General features: G+C 55.3%; 5 protein-coding genes across 5 annotated transcripts; 2 read left to right on the top strand and 3 right to left on the bottom strand.

Moving 5' to 3' along the window:
• Positions 1-659: 659 nt before the first annotated feature.
• CkaCkLH20_02952 (uncharacterized protein) lies at positions 660-2,713 on the bottom strand (the record flags this gene model as incomplete). Its single annotated transcript, XM_038885671.1, has 3 exons — positions 660-691; positions 743-2,450; positions 2,504-2,713. The coding sequence occupies 3 exons, from the start codon at positions 2,711-2,713 to the stop codon at positions 660-662; spliced, it is 1,950 nt and encodes a 649-aa protein (XP_038748870.1).
• A 1,539-nt stretch (positions 2,714-4,252) lies between these two features.
• Positions 4,253-4,534, bottom strand: CkaCkLH20_02951 (uncharacterized protein; the record flags this gene model as incomplete). Its single annotated transcript, XM_038885670.1, has 2 exons — positions 4,253-4,429; positions 4,487-4,534. 2 exons carry the CDS (start codon positions 4,532-4,534, stop codon positions 4,253-4,255), a joined length of 225 nt encoding a protein of 74 aa, XP_038748869.1.
• Positions 4,535-5,699: 1,165 nt separating this feature from the next.
• On the top strand, positions 5,700-8,551 carry CkaCkLH20_02950 (DNA repair protein; the record flags this gene model as incomplete). The annotated part of the gene is made up of 2 exons (XM_038885669.1): positions 5,700-5,744; positions 5,795-8,551. 2 exons carry the CDS (start codon positions 5,700-5,702, stop codon positions 8,549-8,551), a joined length of 2,802 nt encoding a protein of 933 aa, XP_038748868.1.
• Positions 8,552-9,018: 467 nt separating this feature from the next.
• CkaCkLH20_02949 (uncharacterized protein) lies at positions 9,019-9,627 on the bottom strand (the record flags this gene model as incomplete). Its single annotated transcript, XM_038885668.1, has 3 exons — positions 9,019-9,207; positions 9,270-9,369; positions 9,539-9,627. 3 exons carry the CDS (start codon positions 9,625-9,627, stop codon positions 9,019-9,021), a joined length of 378 nt encoding a protein of 125 aa, XP_038748867.1.
• Positions 9,628-12,967: 3,340 nt separating this feature from the next.
• CkaCkLH20_02948 (uncharacterized protein) lies at positions 12,968-14,587 on the top strand (the record flags this gene model as incomplete). Its single annotated transcript, XM_038885667.1, has 4 exons — positions 12,968-13,030; positions 13,130-13,153; positions 13,213-13,825; positions 13,881-14,587. 4 exons carry the CDS (start codon positions 12,968-12,970, stop codon positions 14,585-14,587), a joined length of 1,407 nt encoding a protein of 468 aa, XP_038748866.1.
• Between the last annotated feature and the right edge of the window lie 272 nt (positions 14,588-14,859).

The following is a 14,859-nucleotide window of genomic DNA, read 5'->3' as shown; positions in this document are numbered from 1 at the left end:
TGGAGCCCCCGAAACCTCCTTCCCTGCGGTGGTCTTCTGCTGCAAGACCACCGAGGGGTGGGAATGCTGTCTTCTCTCTCAAATCTAATGGCTGCGGTCACGTCGGCTGCTGGATTCCGCGACAGTCAAGGTGTCAAGGGCGGTGCGTTGGACGGCTATGGTGGGAGAGACGTCATGGCCCGTCAGATCAGATCATGGGGACGATAGATTCTTTTTCCTTAAACGCTTGAGTAATTGAGTTGCTTTGGCCCGTGGCCCTCGAGCCACGTTCCGCAGATTACGACATTTGATGTTGTTAGTCACTTTCATCACCGTGATCGCTTAGATGATTTGCCACTATCGCGAAGATTTTTCATGGGTTTGATTCCAATCTTTTTACAAGTAGTTGAAGCGCTTCGATGAGAGCGCCGCTGTTCCCCTACCTCGCCTCGGATGCTCATGTCCGCCAGGCGCATCTTTCTACATCTGTCTCAGAGTCACCCCGAGGGTGCTCGCTCTGCCAGGTGCCGCTTGTGTTAATCCACCTTATCCCTAAGAAAGCAGCTATCTTCATGGGATAGCGAGAATTGAATGGCGAGCACACCTGTGCGCCTTGGTGTCGCATACAGTTGGACTTCAACCGTGTATTTCCTTCTCTTCGAGTTATACGTATTCGTCACTCACCAGTCGTCATTGTCACTCTTTTCATCATCTGCAGACAGATTAGCTTTTGAATCTGGGCGTAGGGATATCTGGTACTTACCGCTGTTGCTAACCTTCGCCTTTCTCTTCTGCAGCGCGGCAGCAAGAGCGTTAGCCATGTCACCGCCGCCGCCAGGTGCAACGCCAGCCGGAGGCAAGCCACTGCCATGCGGTCCGGTGTCGCTGCTGCCACCAACGGATGCACCACTTCTGTCTCGGATTTGACTTCTGTCCACCTTCTTGAGTGCCTTGATACCGCCGGCCTTCTGGATGTCGCCTAACACAGCAGAACGTCCAACATCCGGAACGGGCGCGGGTGCGGTGGATGAGTATCCAGAATCCCTGTTCGGCATAGGAGGAGGCGGCGGAGGTCCGCCAAAGCCCGCCGGCGGTGGGGGTGGTGGAGGGGGCGGCACACCGGCTCCGGGGGGTGGTGGAGGTGGGGCAGGAGGAGCGTTGCTTGACGGCAGCGGAGGTGGTGGAGGAGCGTTTGATGCAGGTAAGGGCGGAGGAGGCGGGGCATTGGATGTCGGCAACGGCGGCGGTGACGTCGGCAGAGGAGGCGGAGGAGGAGCGCTGGAGGAAGGCAGCGGTGGTGGAGGGGGAGCATGCGATGCTGGCAAAGGTGGAGGGTTGCCGGCCGCAGGGGGAGGTGGCACCGGTCGAGAAGAGGGAGGCGGCAATGGAGGCGCTTCGTTTGCCGGAGCCTTGGGAGGAAGAGCAGGCGGTGGGCCATCTGCTCTTGGCGGAGGTGGCGGCGGGACCGGACCCCGACTCGGAGTCGGCGGCGGCCGTGAACCAGGGAAAGCCGGGGGCACTCCGAATCTGCTACCGGCCGGTTTCTCCTCTTCCTGCATTGGTGTCTTCGGCGGTCGCGGGGGTGGAGGCGGCCCGTGGTTTGCAGGCCCACGAATGGCGTTCACTGAACCCCCAAGAGCGTGCGCGAGTTTACCAGCATCAGGCAATGGGGGTGGTACGGCGAATCGGTTTCTTGAGGGTTCGGGCGCCGCGGGCTCGCTTGGAGGTGTTGGTTCTCTGTGAACAGCGGGCGCTTCGGTCTTGCCAGATCTCCTGGCTGGCGGAGGGGCCGGCGCAGCGCCGCGCCGCGGTGCTGGGGGCGGCGGCGGTAAGCGTGGCCCATCCGAATGACTCCCTCCCGGAGGGGGCGGTGGAGGAGGAGCTCTGTTCCTGGGCTCGATGCCGTTTGATTGAGGAGCTGGAGCCGGGGGCGGTGGAGGAGGGACATGGCTTCGTGCTCCAGCCATCAGCTTTTCTTGTTCCTCTTTGAGGAAGTCGACAATGAATTCTTGGTTCTCCTTAATGAACTCCTCGCTCAAGCCTTTGTCTCGCAGATCCTGCCCAAAGTTCTCCCGCCAATTGGAGTCGAATGCGTCAAGGACAGCAAACTCGGAGGACTTGTGACCATTCGTAGTCCCAATGGATGGCATTCGACCATGCGGATGGGATCGAGGCGACTCAGGAGGTGTGGGAGCTGAGGCATGTCGACTGCCGAAAAGCCCTCCGAGCAGGCCATGTTTGTGGGCTGTGTGCTGTGCAGCTCCTCCGAAAGGTGTTGCCCTCGTGTTTCTGCTTGCATTCTTTTCCCTGTCGTCCATCTTCTTCTTGAACTGTTTTGCTTCTTTCTCGTCGACAAAGGAGAGACCGGCAAGGCATTCTTCGATTTCGAAACTGTGGAAGTAGGTTCGGTCTTGGTTATAGCTCCACGTGTCGAATATCTCCTGATCCCAGATGACGCCTCGGTTTGCGGACTTCACGAAGGTTAGCCAAAAGAAACCAAGGCGTGACGTATTAAGGCACTTACAGAGATATCAACCATCTTCAGCCAATAGGTATTGCCTACCAGGTCATTAGACAAGACGATGGCGCCCTGGATGCCTGTGTACGTCCATCTCGTCGGGTCGGGATAGGCCACATATAATCTAGCGACGGCAACGGCCTGTATCTTGTTGGTTTGCTTGGGAACGAAGCGCTTGACGGTCTCCTTATCCTCGTCGCTCAAAACCGACGGCATATTGGCGGAGAGATATCAGCGACGAGCGAGGGTGTCGGGAGAAGGCTGGGTGGTGGAGAGGTCGATGTTCGTATGTAGTCGATTCCAGGTGGAATTGGGACGAGTGGAGTTTGATGGGGAGGGTCGTGTGCTTGCAGGAGCCGCGGCAGCAAAAGGCAGCAATGGCAGCACCAGTAGCAGCACCAGCAGCAACTGTTGCAGCGGTTTGCGTCGTACGCGTGTGTAGGTATATCAGGTAAGGGCAAGTGGCGCTTAGTCGATGGTGTCTGGGCAGACACCTCCTCTTTCGGGATGGCGGTTCGTCAGGTCGGTCGCTTTCAGCAATGAAGTTGACAAGGTTCCCGAGGCCAGTCGAAAGACGACGTCGCTTGTGGTGTTGGGGAAGTGAGGCACTGCGATTGGGCAACGTCTTTTGCTAAGTGTACGGTGCTTTGCTGGCGGGACAATAGGGCCAGGTACAGTGTCGGTACTGCGTGGGCGTAAGGATGCGATGTGTGAGGCAGCCGCTCTGGCGCTTTGCAAGCCGCGTCCAGCGTCCAGCGTCCTGTGTCCAGTGCGAGAGAAAGAGTGATAAGCTTGTGCTGAAAGATGCCAGAGCTTCCGGGTCCGGGGGCGTTTCATGAAATGTGGGCTCGCATCAGTCAACGAGGGAACCCTGAAGATATCATGGAATGGCAGCGAGAAGGCTGAAGGGGCAGAAGGTTGTGCCGGGTGAAGATGAAGTCCGGGTGGTTTCTGGTGTGTGCGATGGGAATAACGTTAACGTTTCCTTGAGTCTGATTGAGCGACAGGAATAGCAGACGATGTGGATGGAGGGACGGCTCACAGAAACAGGACGGGAAGGGAAAGGTCAGGTACACTCGGTACACTCAGGCTACAGCGGAGCAAGTGACTGGCCCTGGGCCACCGCAGGTGGCTGAGTCGTTCGTTTCAGTGGCAGTCGGTGCCGGGCTGGGGCCTGGCATGTTTCCCTCTGTCTCCCGCCATCTCAGGCGCTGCTCGGGCGTCAGCTCAGACCCCAGACGTCTGTCCTTGGGAGGCAGGTGGTGAGATCTACTTGGCGGGCGAATACTGGTACCAGCCACAACTTGCGCGTCCGCACCGCCACGTGGAAGCGAGAGGAAGATTGTCGTCATTGTGGGACGCGCAATCCGCAGCGTAGCATTGTTGGTTCCCAAGAATCAACCAGGCTGCATTGGCCGATGCAGTGAACGTCATCTCGATGGAAGGGAAGCATCTCCTCGACGGGCAATCTTTGATACTGTCCATTTAGGTAATTGCGAAAAAAGACTTCCGGCAGCATGGCATGCATATATTGTTTCAATACTTTCAGCAACTGCGCGATTTGATTGTCAGGGTCACCCAAGGCAAACTAGGGGTCTCGGGTTGTGTGGAAATTGATTCATGAATTCATAGGAAGCATTACGTCCGCCGTCCAATTCCGAGGTCTCCGGACCCGTCCCGATGCTTGCCCCGTAATCCGTAGTCTACAAAGCCATTTCTGATCATACATCGTGAAGCATCTAGTATAGACGACTTCTATTTGTTCAGCTCCTCCGCCTTCGCACGGCGCTCCTCCTTGGTACCCTCCTCCTGGGCGTTGAAGTCCTTGGGGACGGCGGGGCCGGGGTGTGCCTGGTGGGCAGCAAACTTGGGGTCGGCAGGGCCCTTCTGCTCAATGGGCTGGGTGCTGAACTCCTTCTCCTTGTCGGAGTTCTATCAAGTGGTCAGTTTGATGACTTGCCGGTGTGGTCAGGTCATGGTGTAGCTTACGTCGCCCTTGGTGATGTTGTTAACGAGCTCCTTAACCTTGTCGGCCATTTTGAATGTCTTAGTGGGGTTGTTTGATTTGGTTGAAAAGTTGATTTGGTTGTGATGTGTTTTGTGTAAGCAAGAGATGTTGAAGAAGGCCAGGAAGATGGGCTGTTTATAAAGTATCTCGTCGCAGTGCTTACATGTGAGTTGAGGCGTGCTGCGGTACGTGGAGGGTTGCGACGGCTGATGACGTCGTTTCGTCTATGGAGGGGAAGGCAAGTGCAAAGGTGTGACTGGGCAACTCCAAACAGCACATCCCCGCCAACCTGGAAGGCCTCCCAAGCAATGGCTGCGTGCTAAACCGTGCTCCGAATGGCATTGGCTGTCTATGTCGACCGTTCGTAGCCGCCCCATGCGGCCAGAATGGAAGATGCCAGCCAAAGTGCCAAAGTCCTGCGCGTCACTGGCGAGATACGTGCATATCACGAGGGCACTAGCTTGCAAGAAGTTGGGCCAAAAACCTGATAGATGTTGCTATCTTACAGTGACAGCACGCCAGTCCCCATCGTCCCCACGAGTTTGTCTACCAGTGATCGGTCTAGGTTCACCTCGGGATGAGATGGTGTTGGCGCCGATGACGACTGAGGTTTAACATTCAACATGAGACCTTAGCCTAGCCAAGCCCATCAGTTTTGGTCAAATCTAGCCCTGCGGCATTGTCACTAATGATAATCAGTTAAGATACAATATTCAGTGGGGAAAACCGATGAAATCAAACTCAGTAAATCATCCCTCTTGAGATGACACTCAGAAGAAGACCGACATTTGAGGTGATGTAAGCGTGAATCAGCTAACATCTAATGCGTAAAATTACAGCAACAATTGTTAGAAGAATGACAGCACACAACAAGGTCTCATTTGGGCCTCTAAAGACGTACTTTAAAGATTTTGAGGAAACTAAGAGCTTAGATTTACCTACATTAAATGTCTATCTAGTCGATTTAAAAGCTTCGTAGATGTGTCGTGGTTGTCTCTTAGTCGAAGTTCCCAGGACAGTGCGAAAATTCTCGCTTGACGACAGTACCTGCCCCCGGACGGCAGCACGACAGTGTGTAGCACGGTACGCCTGGGGCACTTCTTCTACCTACCTATCTCAATCCGGCCAAAGACCTTCAGCAAAGCCAATACCACTTCCTTCCAGCGCGTCTGGTCCCGGCCAGCACAATGCACCATGTCAGCCAACGCTCCTCAGCCGGTCAAGCTTTCGCTTCCTCTTGTGAGTACTCTGCCTCAAAAATGATCGGGCATACGTTGACACCTGAATAGGGATATCAGCAGAGTCTGTTCCAGGAGCTGAGAAACGAAGATGAGCTCGTTGTGCTCGCCCGCGGCCTGGGGCTGATGCGACTCGTCACCAATCTGCTTCATTCCTATGATGCGGCGGGGAACAACTTGATTATCCTCGTTGGCGCTGAGGACCGCGAAAACAACTGGATCGGCGAGGCCCTCGCCGAGCATGCCGCCATCAGCATGTCCCCCAACGCCAGGGGGCTCACCGTGGTCAACACCGACTTCACCAGCGTTGGCGCTCGAGAAAAGTTGTATGCTCGCGGCGGCATCTTCAGCATCACCTCGCGCATTCTCGTCGTTGATCTTCTGACCAACTTGCTCGACACCGAGAAAGTCACCGGCCTACTCGTTCTTCACGCCGATCGCGTTGTCGCCACATCTCTGGAAGCCTTCATCCTGAGAATCTATCGACAGAAGAACAAAGCCGGCTTTCTCAAGGCATTTGCCGACAACCCCGATCCCTTCTCGACCGGCTTCTCACCATTGGCCACGATGATGCGAAATCTTTTCTTAAGAAAAGCATCATTGTGGCCGCGCTTCCATGTCACAGTAGCAGAGTCGCTAGAGGGCAAGAAGACGGCGGAGGTCATTGAGCTGAACATTACTATGAGCGATGCCATGCGCGATATCCAAAACGCCGTCTTAGAGTGTGTCGAGGTCAGCATTCACGAGCTAAAGAAGGGGAACACGGGCCTGGAAATGGAGGATTGGAACCTCGACAGCGCCTTACACAAGAACTTTGATGTCATTATCAGAAGACAACTTGACCCAAACTGGCACAGGGTCAGTTGGAAAACACGACAGATTGTCAACGACTTGAGCGTTCTTCGTGGGATGCTGTCGTCCGTCTTGGCACTTGATGCCGTATCCTTTTTGCAACATCTCGACACAATCCACGCAGCACATTCACCACCTCCGGGCTCCACGAGACAAAATCAGTCACCCTGGCTGTTCCTTGACGCAGCGCAGACCATCTTTGAGACGGCCAGACGCCGCGTCTACGCTGCTAGCGCGAAAGCTGCAACTGCAGATGCAAATATCGACTCCTTGCGACCAGTCCTCGAGGAGCAACCAAAATGGGCTTGGCTGGCGGATGTCCTGACAGAGATTGACAACAGCATGCACTTCGACCCTCCAGCCCGCGACGACTCTAATGGCACAATCCTAATCATGTGCGGTGACACCAACACGTGCCGCCAGTTGCGCGACTACCTTCAAACAATGCACTTCAAGCCGAAAGTGGAGAAGAACCCATCCGAGGAGGACGACGAGGACGCCGATCAGCCATCAGCTTCCTTCATGATGAGGAGAAAGCTACGAAACTATCTTCGATGGAAAAAAGAATTCGCTCAGGTCAATGCAACACTCTTCTCCGAGAACCAAAAGGCGCTCAACGGCGCAACCGACAGAAATGGCCAGCCGCTCAGGGGCAAGCCGTCAAATAAACGGAGGCGTATGAGAGGCGGCGGAGCCGGGGGCGGCGCGTCAACCAGAGCTGAGAATGGCAGCATTGCTCAGTTCTTTGAGCGACCGGCGGAAGTTGAGGATCTCATGGCTGAGGTCCAGATCACCGCGGAAGAGGCGGAACAGAAGCCGGAGATTGTCACTGACCCACTGGAGAACATGGAGGATTACTACCAGCTTTACGATATGCAGGATCTCGTCGTCATTCATGCTTACGACGGAGATCACGATGAGCACGTTCTGGAGGAGGTGAAGCCACGGTACATCATCATGTACGAGCCCGATGCCGCCTTCATCCGTCGAGTCGAGGTCTACCGGTCGTCACACAACGACAGAAATGTCCGTGTGTACTTCCTATACTACGGCGAATCCGTCGAGGAGCAACGCTATCTTTCCAGCGTGAGACGAGAGAAAGACGCATTCACGAAACTCATCAAGGAGCGGGCGTCCATGTCATTGGTCATGACGGTAGACCCTCACGGTGTCGAAGATCCTCAAGAAGCATTCCTCCGCACCATCAACACCAGAATCGCCGGCGGCGGTCATCTAGCTGCCACAGCACAACCGCCGCGTGTAGTAGTCGACGTTCGAGAGTTCCGCTCGTCACTTCCATCCCTACTTCACGGACGATCTATGATCATCGTACCCTGCATGTTGACAGTGGGAGACTACGTGCTCTCGCCCAACATCTGCGTCGAGCGCAAGTCCATCAGCGATCTCATCTCCTCCTTCAAGGACGGCCGCCTCTACGCGCAGGCCGAGACCATGTTCCAGCACTACAAGAACCCAATGCTCCTCATCGAGTTCGACCAGAACAAGTCCTTCACGCTCGAACCCTTCGCAGACCTATCCGGCAGCCTGAACAGCATCGCGCCCACGAACGTTTCTTCGGACCTGCAGTCCAAGCTCGTGCTCCTCACCCTCGCGTTCCCGAAGCTGCGCATCATCTGGTCCTCGTCCCCGTACCAGACGGCCGAGATCTTCGAGTCGCTCAAGTCGCAGGAGGACGAGCCGGATCCCATCGCCGCGGTGCGTGCGGGTCTCGACAAGGATATGAAGGCGGAGGACCAGTCCTTCAACCTGGAGCCTCAGGAGATGCTGGCCGCGGTGCCGGGTGTCAATCCCAAGAACATTATGCGGCTCGTGCTAGCGACGGAGAATGTAAGAGAGGTTGCGAATCTGAATGAGAAGGAACTCGAGCCCATGGTAGGCAAGGAAGCCGGGCGGCAAATTTACGGATTTTTCAACCGTAACGTACTGGAAGATTAGTGTAATATTACAAGAGATAAATGGCCGACAATGTTGCATTGCCGAAAAAGTTGAGTTGTATGTTGAACCATGGAACAAGTAGAAAACGATGCGCTAGTATAGTGAACAATCGGTAAAATACCTAACTCAAAAGCTATGCTTAGAGCATGTCAAAATGAAGTGTGGCCACACATGCAGCAGAAAATCACCAGGGCAAGCATATATAAAGTAGACGGTGAAATACCATTGCAAGCTAAGCTACCTGGTATCGTGGGTATCTTCAATGAAACTGGGGTATGCTGTCAAAGCTGATCTCGCGCTCGCTCGCGTCGTAGGAAAATAAAACCATCCTCCTCCGCCATTCCTGTCCCCTTTCCCCTCGCGTTGCGGAAAAGAAAATTGATTCAGTGGTCATTAAACTCCATGCGAATTCGTTGCCATCGTTCCCTCATCTGTCGCGTCGTGTGTTTTCACAGACGAGGGCCCGCTCAGACTCGACTTCTAGTCGTGGTGTGGTGGGACCGTCCGCCGCGACGACCGCAGGTGCCGCAGGTCAGGAAGTTGATGATGATGTTGCAGCAGGAGACGATGCCGTTGATGATGGCCATCAAGATGCCACCGATGCCGGAGACGATGGAGGTCAGGCAGGCACCGATGGTGCGGAAGACGGATTGGATCTGTGTAATGTCGCGGTTAGCATTTGCGAGAAGATTGCTTTTCCCTGTGGTGATGAACTTACGCAGGAGACGACAGCGCCCATTTTGACGGTTTGGATGTGTTGTTTGGTAGTTGGGTTTTTTAAGGTGGTAGGTGAAGCAGGTGATATGAGATTATAACCTCTGTGAAGTTTGTTGGTTGTTTGTTTGATGTTGTTGTGATGAGTTGTGCCGGGTTGACCTGTCGAAAGAAAGCGAGGTCTTATATATAACAATCGAACCCTCAATGCTAGAACCAACCGGACCGCACTCCACGGCAGACAGGGAGCAAGGCTCTTACCTCACACCTTACATCACAGACCACAAGCCGGTGACACCATCCCCCTTCTCTAGTGTAGCCCCCGCCCAAACACCATCGTCGATTTCACCCTTATCAGACATTTGGTTTGTGGTCCAAAGGGTAGTCATCGGCGCTGGGCCCCGTCGGGCTGGGCTGTTGGTAGGCACCTTGGCGCCGGCGGTTTGCAGGAGATCTACTTGTGGTGCAACGACATGGTGACGTCAAGGGCGGTGCTAATCTCCCGTGATACATCACACATATTTTTTTTCCTCCCAATCCCTTGACTGGTCTTACACAATTCCCTTCGAGCGAGTACGTACTGCAGATTTTCTCAATTCGGGGGCACGGGAGGGAGGGTAGACCACCACAATAGGACCAGAGGAAACAAAAATGTGAGTGTGACTACGACTCTGGGCCCACGGATGGTCAAGGATCTCATCACACGACGCCCTCGAATTCGTTCGGAGCGAACGCACCGGCGCGGACGGTGATGGATTAAGGTGTGCGAAAGACGTTTTAGGTGGCCCCCTTTACGTTAGCCTGCATACGAAGTGTCGATTGATTGCTCGTTTGCGACGGTTGGATTCGAGGGACCCAGTCAACACCAGCGTTGGTTGGGGGGCGGTTGGGCGGGCATGTCATGGTGCTTAATCTGCCCCAGGTTCGGGAAAACGTGGTGGCTGCGAGACTACTGTATGGCGTGGCGTTGGCGCCGGTAGGTGGTTGTCTCAATTTCCTTTCGCTCTCCCCTCTGAGATTTTCTCTCCCTCCCCTCAGAAGCAGGTTTTCCTGTCCAAGAGAGAGGTGGGATGACATCGCTTTGATGTGGTTGCGCGGGAGAGTATGACGTATGCGGCTCGGGGAATTTCATCTCTGCTCTCGGTCTTTGGGGGGCTGGACTGGGGTGTTAAGTGTGGTGTGGAGCCCGCACTGCGTCACTGAAGGTGCAACGGGTGACGGATGGCGCGCCCCGGCGCGGGATTTGGCGAATTTCTGTCTGCCCAGAAGAACCCTTGCTCCATCATCACTCGGGATCAGTTGATTGATGTTGAATTTCACGAAGGGTCTGGAAGGGTCTTTTTTCGTCTTCGGGTCTCGGCGGCATGATGGCTGGTTGGAGTGTCTGGGACGCCTCATCCCGATACGATCTCATATGGTTTTGGGCTGCGTGGCCTCTTTTCTTCCCCGCAGAAACACGGGCGGGAACGTGTTCGTCTTGACGCATGTTGCGGCGTGTTCCGAATCGTTGGGCCCTTTGGAAGCAGGGCACCACCCTGGGGATTTTGGAGAGGAACAGCATCATCACTGGTTCGCGGACGGCGTGCCTGAGAATCAGAGTTCGGGACGTCAGGAAGGCCTGACCCTGTCTATACAGATCTCATCGCGGGTTTCTTCGGTTAGGTGCGTCCAGGAGGCATCATGCGAAAAGCTTGTCTGCGGCTCTCTGAGACATTGTGATGAGTGTTCGTTGCTTGCTTTGGAGGGTCAAGGTGGTATGACGATGTTGAATGGGGCAAGCATTGCTTCCAGGCCATCGCTGAGTAAGAGAGGTCGGATGCTGGTCGATGTCCAACCCTCCGTCCCGCAGGCTTGAACATTTACTCCATCGCAAGCTCGTAGGCTATCTCTTCGTTTCTCAGGAGCAAGAGCTGTCAGGACCAAACATTGCTCCTTCGTTCCTTGAGGAGTCTGGCCGGCGCACTTGAATAACGACGGATCCGTATACATCCTAGGATTCGCGACCGCCATTTGCGAGATGGCTTCGCAATCCATTTCGCAAGGCGGGCCCGGGGTATGGTCCGGTAACAATGTGGCTTGCGTCGAGTTTTGGCCGTTGAAAACTGGCTTGAAGATGCATTTCGTGTTGCGCCTGTGGCTTCGAAATGGTGATGAATACCGATGGAATGGAGCGATGCAGCAGGACGGTCAACGTCCCGCAGCGACTGGTCCACTGAAAAGCGTCTCGCTTCAGTGCTTGGCTTGCTGGGGCTGCTTACGTGAACAGGCATGAAAGGCGAACCTCAAACCGACCGAGTAAGAGGAATTCCCAGAATAACTTGCCCGTTCTAAATACCAAAAACGAAGCTTTTGATATTCGTGATAGTGTCACTGAGCTCTATAATATCACCAAATTATCACCAAATTGGTGCCACAAACTCTTTTTCGTGTTCGGACGACGACAAAGGGCTTCGTGTCCAATGTGGCGCAGGCTACCAGCTGGCCCCGTCGGGCACCGCGGAGGGCTTCTTGTGGCTGGTAAGCTTCTCATACCTCCCAGCTAGCTCCAACCTAAGCAGAATCTCCCAATACAACGGACGAGTTACGTATTTGCCAAACCCGTCAAACTCTCTTCTTTCATCATCGGACTGCATTGAACGAAACCCTTTATATCCCCTAAACAGCGTCCAGCGAGCGAGCATACAAACAGCGAGTCTTTTCGGATCTGTTCTGATTGCCATTTCCGCCCTTATCGGCTGAGTAATTTTACCCCATTCATTGATTGGAAGTACCGAATCTTCCAGCCCGCCCCCGTCACATTGGATCTCGAGCTCGCATTCCATACGACTTTGCGGACGGACGACGGCCGGACGAAGCGCACAGCCAGATTGGTCGCTGACCTTGCATGCAATCTCGAGCCTTTCCAACGAAGGCCCCTCCATCACCGAGAGAATCAAGTTCCCGCAGAGGTCGGCAGCGGCATCCCGCTATCTACTAGCCACTTTACGATCCTGCCTGCCACCCCCTTACCGTACCTACCTACCTATCGTATTATCCCCCGGCCATACCGAAACCGAACGCACGCCGCTTACAGTCTTACCGTCGCTGTCGCTGACTGCCTTGCCTGTCCCTGCACCTGCCGCACCAACTGCCTCTCTTTCCCTCCCGTCGCCCGCGTGCTCACTTCCCGTTCCCCTCAGAAGGGGCGCCGCCTCTCTCCGGGGCAGGTATCATTGACTCGTCCCCAACGGAGCCCAGCTTGCCATGTCGTCCGTGAAACATGGCTTCCTTAAGTAAGCCCTCTTCCTCCTTCAACCACCTACAAACACCCGCCCGTCATTCGTCTTATGTCGTCGAGTGGAGATTTTTTCCCCTTCTCGGCCTTGCTGTAGAGTTCCATTGTTCACCTTACCCTTCGTCCTCATCCTAAGTCAACATTCCTCGCATCCACGTGGGGTTGGCCATTGCTCGAGCCTCTCACCTGTTGATGAGGCTGAGATCTCACTGAGACAAACACTTGGTGGTCTTCCTTAGCGGCATTCTCCAGCCTCACTCATTCACCGTCGCTCTCAACTGCCCATCCGCCTATCATTGTCATCATTCTCATGTCTCTCCCTTGAACCACGTCCTTTTTGAGGGCACCGGGGCTTCTTCAAGTTCCCGCCTCGTTTTGCTTTTTTCTCGTCACCTACTCCTCAATCCTAGAACATCTCGTCGCCTACCATGAGTCCCCTCAAGAGCATGGCTAACGGTGGCTTCCTGCCTACAGTCAATAAAAGCAGAAAGGTAACGCCTCAGTTCGCACCCATCATGTCATGGGAAACTCAATCTTCCGGGAAGTGGAGGATGTGCGATTCCGATGTGTGCTAACATTGTGTGACGCAGCCAAAGTTTGAGCTACACCTTAAGGTGTGTGAACCCTCACATTCTGCTTGTTATGCCAAGAACCTTCGTCTGACTGGATCCAGATTTACGACCTGAATAACGTCCCGCTGGTGTCCGGAACATCAATAGTAAAATGGCACCTGTCCCACTCCATCAACGCGGAACACCGCGGCCGCACTCCGAAATGTTCCATCTCCAACCACAAGGTCGAGTACAACTACTCAAAGGTCGTCAGCCACATCCGCATCAGCATTGATCGGAATAACAACCTGACCGAATGTCCCATTGAGTTCGAGGTCACGCAGGAATTCTCCGGCGGCGGCCATGATGAGAAAATCTCGCTCGGAAAGGTCAACCTGAACCTCAGCGAGTACGTAGAGGAGAGCGACGGTCTGGCCCGTGAAAGTGCCAGCTTCGACCGCGGCCACTCGCGCAAGCGCAGCAGCGGCACTGCCAGTACAAGCCCTAAATCCACCGCTCCTCCAATCCTGGATGAACCGGATGCCGAGGATGGCATCGTCAGGCGCTACCTCATGCAGGAGAGCAAAATCAACAGCACGCTGAAGATCGGAATCCTCATGATCCAGCTCGACGGTGACAAGGGCTACTCTGCCCCGCCGCTGAGGACGGCTCCGGTCTTTGGAGGCATAGCCGGTATCATGGCAGGCGACCAAGTTGAACAAGACGACGCAGGACGTACGTTTCCTCACCCTCGAACTCCATCTCCCGTATTTCTCACTGACCCTTACAGAACTCCCGACAATGGCCAAATCTCGCGACGCCTCTGAGGTCCAAGACATGTACCGTCGCGCCCTCGCAGCCTCCTGGTCCTGCCAGCCCGGCGAGCTCCCCGCGGACGAGTGCATCGAGGACATCTTCTCCGGCGGCGACGGCTGGCGCACCGGTAGGACCGGCCGCGGCGGCAAAACTGCAACATTCGACCTGGACAACGGTGGCTCCCTGAGCTCCGACGAGGGCGGCATGGGAGGCACGCTGCGTCCCTCGGACGTCCGCAAGATGCAGCAAAAACAAGACCGCCAGTCCCAACAGCAGCAACAGCAGCAGTCAAAACACCACGACCACCACCACCTCAGCCTCCACCTCCACCAGAACGGCGGCGGGCAGCAACGGAACCACTCGCGCAGCAACAGCGGCTCCAGCGACCGCAGCTTCACGACGGTCCTCACTGCCCGCCATAATGACGGCGCGAGCAGCACGACCGCGCGCGGGTCTAGGAGTCGTCAGGGTCGCAGAGACCGGTCCCGCGATGACGACAGACGGGGCGGCGGGCGGAGTGGGTACACGCGCTCGAGGAGCCGGAGCGGGAGCATGGCCAGCTTGGCGCCAACTATGGGAAGCAGCGAGCGCGGGCGCGAGGTGAGGAGGAATCGGGAGCTGGAGGAGTTTGACATCCGCGACGACCTCGTCGCGTGGAGACTCCCGGGCGCCGTTTCCTAGGAGGACCAGGAGGGAGACCAGGAAGTGGAGGATCCAGACGGCGGCACGTAACATGAGGTGGCGCATGGTTCGGTTACTTGTCTTACAGCGAGTACACAAGAGTTCAAGTTAGCAGGGCGTATGGGTGCATCAGCGATCCCTCTCGGCATCAAACACTTCAGGCATCACAGCGCAAAACATCGTTGGTTGGTTGGTTCAATTTGCACAATTCAGTTGTCATCACATCCTTCTTCGCCAAGTTATATCTTCATGCAGTGGTAATGGATTTCGAT

The sequence above is a fragment of the Colletotrichum karsti genome, assembly GCF_011947395.1.
Source record: "Colletotrichum karsti strain CkLH20 chromosome Unknown Scaffold7, whole genome shotgun sequence".
NCBI classification, from domain to species: Eukaryota; Fungi; Ascomycota; class Sordariomycetes; order Glomerellales; family Glomerellaceae; genus Colletotrichum; species Colletotrichum karsti.
The sequence above is the reverse complement of the archived record's forward strand: the minus strand, read 5'-3'. Positions and strand labels throughout refer to the sequence as shown.